The sequence below is a fragment of the Ananas comosus genome, linkage group 3, assembly GCF_001540865.1.
Source record: "Ananas comosus cultivar F153 linkage group 3, ASM154086v1, whole genome shotgun sequence".
In the NCBI taxonomy this organism is placed as follows: Eukaryota; Viridiplantae; Streptophyta; class Magnoliopsida; order Poales; family Bromeliaceae; genus Ananas; species Ananas comosus.
In genome coordinates, this window is record NC_033623.1 from 8,491,657 (window position 1) to 8,498,715 (window position 7,059).

Below are 7,059 nucleotides of genomic sequence, written 5' to 3' on the forward strand. Positions count from 1 at the left end.
CTAGCACCGGCGTGACGTCAAGAACAACGAAGTCGCTCGCTCGCCCGGCCTCCTCGCACTGCTCCGGCAACAATCGTATCCCCAAACGGTTCCGCGGCGCGACGTCGGCGACGAATCCGAGCTTCTTCCTCGCCTTCAACCGGATGAAAGTGAGAGAGAGAAAGATGAAGAAATGCAGCAAGAGGCCTTCTCTCTCTCTACACGAAGCTATATAGAGAGAGGGTGTGTTGGTGATACAAACGAGGGAGGGAATTACCAAATTAGCCCTCTACCTATCTCCTTGTACCGGTACACGGGCTCCTGTACCGGTACAAGAGCCAACCCGAGAGCAGTTAAACCAGTGCGCGCTGGTTGTACCGGTACAGCCACGCTGGTTGTACCGGTATAGCAAGCAGAGAATTCTGCTGTTTTACAGAATTCTTCGCGATAAGCTGCCCTCGCGTCGCACGGAGTCTGTTTTGCGTTTATTTGACGCCAACGCGACTCGGAATTGTCCCGACACTCTTCAGAGCTGCCGACAAGCCACCACAACAACACACCAAGGATCTCACAAAGAATCTACTATCATCGATTCCGTTGATTTTTTCTCCTATTCCACCTATTTCTATTAGGTGTGATTCTCGAGCTGCAATTGATTTTTGTAAAAAGAAATTGGTAAATTCTAAAGCTAGTAGACATATTAAGTTGAAACAAAAGTCTGTTAGATGGTTAACTCCTCATGATATTATTTCTTTGAGTTTTATCAGATCTTATCAGAATCTTGCAGATTGCTTTACGAAAGGCCTGAATAGGACTAAGGTCCTGGAGTCATCGAGAGGGATGGGACTTTGTCCGTAAAGGGCCTTCCTGCAGTGGGAACCTAACCTTTGTGATAGGAGATCCCTTGAAGAAGGTTCAATGTGGTAAAAATAAGCTGTCAGGTTGGCCAAAGAGCACTTTCTACAGTTTATATAGAGGAGATTTTAGCTCCAATTCCATCCCTATGGTGAGTAATGCTGTGTAGTGGTTGAGGCTGAGCTCATAACTCTTAATGGGATCTGAGGCGATAATTTTCGCGAGATGTGACTCTACACACATCCCTGAAGGAAACCACCTATATAAGAGTATCCGTATGTGGCCGCGGCTATGAGAAGTTGGTTGTCCATAGAAGCTCTTATGAAAAATCAAGGTACTGTACATGGCCATTAACGCACAGACTCGCGACGGAGAATTCTGTACTGTGTGTGTGGTAGTTGAAGTCGGGGTCAAAAAACATAGTTCAAGACCTGATTCACTCCGATTTCTTCTGATGGAAACCATTTACACTACGTGAAGTTAAGTCCTTAAAGACACCTTACCTACTGCATAGTATAAACACCCAATGATTCATTAATTTTGTGATTTATTGATTTATTGATTTATTAGTTTAATTTTTATTTTATGATTTTAAATTTTGTGGGGAATTGTTGATAATAAAATAAAATTCAAAATCTTTATTATGTTTTTCATCCATTATTAATTGAAGAATTTATTTTTGCGGAAGTTTCGGTTTGCGTGGCGAGCGAACCGGCTCCCTGTGCGCACCGCTGCGCGCACGTCCGCGCGTCCATCACGCGTCGGTTTGAAGAAGAACGTTTGACCCAACGTTCTAATTATGTTCATAGTATTTTAAGATGTGAGGACAGAGCATTTCATACACATGTAAATGAATGAATGTGTGAGAGCTTCACAGGATCGCTTTTCAAGAGTTAATTTTAATTTTCTTTTTACTAATTTCATCCACTTCATTTGATTGTTTTATTGCTGGGTGTTGAAAGAGTTTTCGTCAACCTCTTCTGCGTTCGTGCTCGTAGGAGGAGGAGTTCCGGTCGTATCTTGGGGCAGTGTTTTCGGTTAATCCCGCACGAAGGATGAGAATACGTCTTAGGGCAGTACTTCGCACGCTTCCGGATCAAATTATTTGTCATCATTCTTCTACAATATTTTAGAATTTAGCGATTATCGGTAAGTTGATTTTATTAATTTCATCACTAAATTAGTTAGATCTAGTCACAATCGGACTATTCGTTGCGGTTTTTCCCCAACACAGCCGAAGAAAGCGGAAGAGGAACAATTCGACCCAATGTAAAGGTGTGACCTAGCTAACTTCAAGCAAAAGAAGAGGGTAACCCAATTCGATTCAAGTAAAGAAAGAGGGAAATGTATAGAAGACTTGAACTGGGCCGGGGGAGTCAACACTCAATAATAATTGGTTTGGTTCAAGCAAAGAAAACAAAAATCCGATTCGGTTCAAACAAATAAAGGGGAAAATATGTGAAAGACTTGAGCCCATTCATGATGGAGCCCACACCGAACAATAAAGGGAATGTTGTCATATGGCAAATTTTGGGAGAATAATGTATAGGTATAGACTTGAGCCAGTTCGGGGAGCCCACACTCAACGACGATTTGTTCGGTTCTAGCAAAAAAAAAGGACCAATTCGGTTCGAAACAAGAAAGAGAAAAATATGTAGAGTACATGAGTCGGTTCAGGATGGATCCCACACTCAACAATGAAGAGAACGTTGTCATATGATAAATTTAGAAATAATAATGTATAGATATAAATATAGATAATAGCTAGTAGAGAAAACGAAATCGCAACGATTGAAAAACCAATACAAGAGAATAAAACACATAAAACATGCTAATTAAGTATCCCACTCTTATATAGTTATGAGCTTTACCAATACAGGAGAATAAAACACATAAAACATGCTAATTAAGTATCCCACTCTTATATAGTTATGAGCTTTACCAATACAAGAGAATAAAACACATAAAACATGCTAATTAAGTATCCCACTCTTATATAGTTATGAGCTTTACCAATACAGGAGAATAAAACACATAAAACATGCTAATTAAGTATCCCACTCTTATATAGTTATGAGCTTTACCAATACAAGAGAATAAAACACATAAAACATGCTAATTAAGTATCCCACTCTTATATAGTTATGAGCTTTTATTTTCTCATACATTTGCTCGGGCAACACACTTTATTATAATATTAATGAGTCAGACTTTAATTGTGATACCAATTAAGTGCTAAATCTAGCGAGTCAACCACTAATAAGTTTTCACAATTAAAACTGACCCATTAATTATATTTTGATAAACAGACATCTTTATTTGTAGTACTAGTTCTTATAATAGAGAATTTGAGGATCAATAGTAAACCTCAATGACAGACCGCACGCCTAATGCATTCACTATTTTATATTCCTTGTAACCTGCATCGGTAAATAATTTGCTCCATTCTTTTTCATTTCTTTCTTTTCCTGGTGTTAGAACCATCACCAGCATATCGAAGAAAAGTTGTGTTTCCTCGGACTTGAAATGCTCACTCTCCCTACTGGTCATCACCATGTCAATGATAATAACTTTACCTCCCTTTTCTTTTGGAGGAACAGCATCCTTACAACGTTTTAATATCTTCACGCAGTCCTCGTCACTCCAATCGTGTAAGGTCCACTGCAAGAAATTAGAAAATAATTTGTATACTTGAATGAGAAATCATCTTTAATCAGAGATGTAATTTTGGCATCAAAACAAGGGTAAAGTGTACGAACGGTCACTACACTATCCAGATGTAGCAACTTAGTCCTTGCTTTTCTAATTTGAAGGCCTTAGTTTCTAAACTTTAATGTACGATGCAATTTAATCTCTGACACACTAAAAAGAATTTTAATTGCTATTATATTGTGATATTTTAATTATGATTAAAGTAAATTGAACACGGTGAATCATTCAAAAACCAAAACCCAGTGAACACGGTGAATCATTCACCGTGTTTCATATTTATATATTCATTTTCTTCTTTTAGGGATGTCGGTCGGTTTTGGATCGGATTTTCAAAAATCCAAACCCGAATCCGAAAATCAAATTAAAATCCGAACCCGAATCCGAAAATCAAATTAAAATCCGAACCCGAATCCGAACCTGGCGGATTTTAAAAATCCATACCCATATAACTTTAATATATGGATATGGGTATGGATTTTTAAAACCCGCCGGGTTCGAGTTTTAATTTAATTTCGGATTTGGTTTCGGGTTTTTAAAAATCCGATCCAAACCCGACCTGTTGACATGCTTAAAAGAAAAAAAAAAAAGAAATATAAATATGAAACACGGTGAATGTAACGAACCAGCCCACTAGCAACAATAACTCGTTGGGCCCAAACCATCGCCCCAAAATGTTTAAGCCCAGTTATTATTACTAGTGTCTAAGTCTCTTATAAACCCAATGACAACCCCATTTTCATCCGATGTGGGATTATTGGGGTGTCACAGACTCCCCCCGTTAAGGCCCTGACGTCCTCGTCAGTCCAATGACACACACAGCCCAAGATCACCAGGCGATGTGAGGCTCGTCTCGCTAGCCCGTCATCCAGACCCTGGCTCAGTCGAGACTCGCTATACATGTCCAGCTGGTGAACTGGCTCTGATACCAAATGTAACGACCTAGCCCACTAGCAACAATAACTCGTTGGGTCCAAACCACCGGCCCAAAATGCTTAAGCCCAGTTATTATTACTAGTGTCTAAGTCTCTTATAAACCCAATGACAACCCCATTCCCATCCGATGTGGAATTATTGGGGTGTCACAGTGAATCATTCACCGTGTTTGAACACGGTAAATGATTCATCGTGTTCAACTTGCCAACCAACCCCCCAGCCCGCCCACGTGGCGCTTTCGTGGCGCCTGCTTGGCAGGAGTAGGGTCATTTTTGTAATTATAAATTTGTTGGGGCTAGTTTTAAAATAAATTTTTTTTAGGGGGCCATTTGCAAAAAAAGTCCGATAAAAAATTTAAATTAAAAAAAAAAAATATAGGTTTATACTAACACACGAATACATGCCATGAAGCTTCACATAGAAGATATTTTAAAGATTTAATATAAATATAAATATAGAGTAATAAAAATAAAAAGATTAAGAGAAAATATATCATATATAAAAAATTATCTTTTATAATACGAATCCAACGTGCTCTTAGGGCCGATTTAGTTTGGAGTATAAGCAGGGATAACAAAAGTTATCCTGATATTCCGCCAAACGGAATAATTTTTGGTCGAAATATTTTATCCCGATCAAATCTTGCTATTCTGGACTATTCCGGAATAGCTTGGGATTTACTATTCCACAATTTTGATGTAATAGTTCTCTTCCAATATTTAATTTCAAACTTTATTAAAACTATAAAAACTAAATTATATAAATATAATACGTTATATATTATAATATATTATTTTTATTATAAAATTATTAATTGTACTATATTAATACATATTATTTATTTTTAATATTATAATAAATTNATTTATTATAATAAATTATTTTTATTAATTGTTTCCACCCCTATTCTTATTTTAAAATTTTAAAATTTAAAATTTAAAATTTAAAATTTAAAAATTCAAATTTAAATTTTAAAATTTTAAAATTTATAATTTGTAATCTCAAAATTAAAATTTATAATTTTAAATTCTAAATTTTAGAATTTGATATTTTAAATTTTTGAAATTTAAAATGTAATATTTTATATTTTTCAAATTTAAATTTGTTCTTAAATTTATAGTTTTATATTTAAAATTCAAAATTTAAGATTTTAAATTTTAAAATTTTAATTTCAATGAAAAGGATAATATTATTATTTTTTATTTATAACTAATCACTATCTTTTTTTATTCTATCTTATCTATACAAATGCTATTTTTTTTATTTTCAAAAACAATTAATCCAATTTCTATCCAAACGTAAAATTGCTTTAGTTTTTATTTATACCTGAATTTATATATATCTCTGAAATAAATAATTCTTACTTATATCCCAACTTAAGGATACCTTATTAGGGTGTATAAATTAATTAATATATTTTTATTATAATATCCCCACGGAGGATGTCACAGTGAATGTACTCAAACATATCTCGTACCTTGAGTAGGATAGCATCTGCGGGAGGAATGTACTCAAACATATCTCCACCTACAAAAGCAATCCTCCCGTTTTCTTCACTCGTCAAGCCTTCAACTACATGCGGAAGGTCGAAAACGGTGAACTGCACCTGCGGAAGGGCTTTAGCAATTGCTCGCGCCAACGTGCCTGTGCCGCCTGCAACGTCCACCACCGATTGCAACCCGCAAAACGTGTCAATGCACGCGCTCGCGACCAGTTTGCCCACCAAACTGGCGTCGCTCGCCATCGCCTCATTAAAGGAGTCACCGAAACTCGCATTTTGCTTTGTTACTCCCCAGATGTGATCTCCGTGAAATATTTCAAAGGCGGTCGGCACATTTGATTGCCGAAACCACTCGCCAAGGCTATGCCATGGCAACGTAAATATACGGTCGAGCATGTTAAGCACAAACGGTGAAACACTAACATCACTTTCCTTCAAAAGGAGGGAAGAGTTGACGGTTGGGAGAAAGAGTTCAACATCCCTCTCACCGTCCCCGTCGCCCTTCTTAATCTTCTGACAAGTGAAGAAGCCGGAGTGCACGAGGAGGCGCATCAGGCGGCGCAGGTGATCAATACGGGTCGACGGAATGGACAGCTTGTTCGCCAGCTCGCAGAGCGAGATAGGCCTGCCGCCGTTCGAGTGCACTGCATCGGGGATGCCGAGCTCCACGGCACATTTTAGGGACATTGAATTTATGAAGTTAAAAATGTGGTTCCACACATGGGATTGAGCTTCTAACAAATCCTTAGATTCTATTACACGTTCCATCCCACAAATTAGCTACCCTACTAAGAAAGATCTCTCGTAGTAGTAATATGAAATTGCACTCCTCCTAGCTTGTGGATTATTGGGCTCTCGTTGCTCCTTAAATAGCCAAAACAAACTGAACACGTGCTTGTTTGTGGGCCCCAGGACTGTTTAGTTAGCAACCTAATTACCAACGAAATGAGCTAGACAATAGTGGTGGCCAAAAGCATATGAATAAGCCGAGTTCGCTACTTAAAAAATCTTTAGTTTTACATTTTTTTTTTCTTTTCCGAAAATACTTTTATCCTTTTTAATAATATTTTTATGTCTAG

General features: G+C 37.3%; 1 protein-coding gene across 2 annotated transcripts; it reads right to left on the minus strand.

Annotated features, from left to right (window-relative positions):
* Nucleotides 2,735–6,832, minus strand: LOC109707200 (trans-resveratrol di-O-methyltransferase-like). 2 transcript variants are annotated; one of them, XM_020228324.1, is made up of 2 exons: nucleotides 6,086–6,832; nucleotides 2,735–3,495 (listed from the first exon to the last, which is right to left on the minus strand). In XM_020228324.1, exons 1-2 carry the CDS (start codon nucleotides 6,746–6,748, stop codon nucleotides 3,190–3,192), a joined length of 969 nt encoding a protein of 322 aa, XP_020083913.1. In that variant the 5' UTR covers nucleotides 6,749–6,832; the 3' UTR covers nucleotides 2,735–3,189. The 2 variants fall into 2 exon arrangements, with proteins under 2 accessions (XP_020083913.1, XP_020083912.1); XM_020228323.1 differs by having other exon boundaries at nucleotides 5,957–6,832.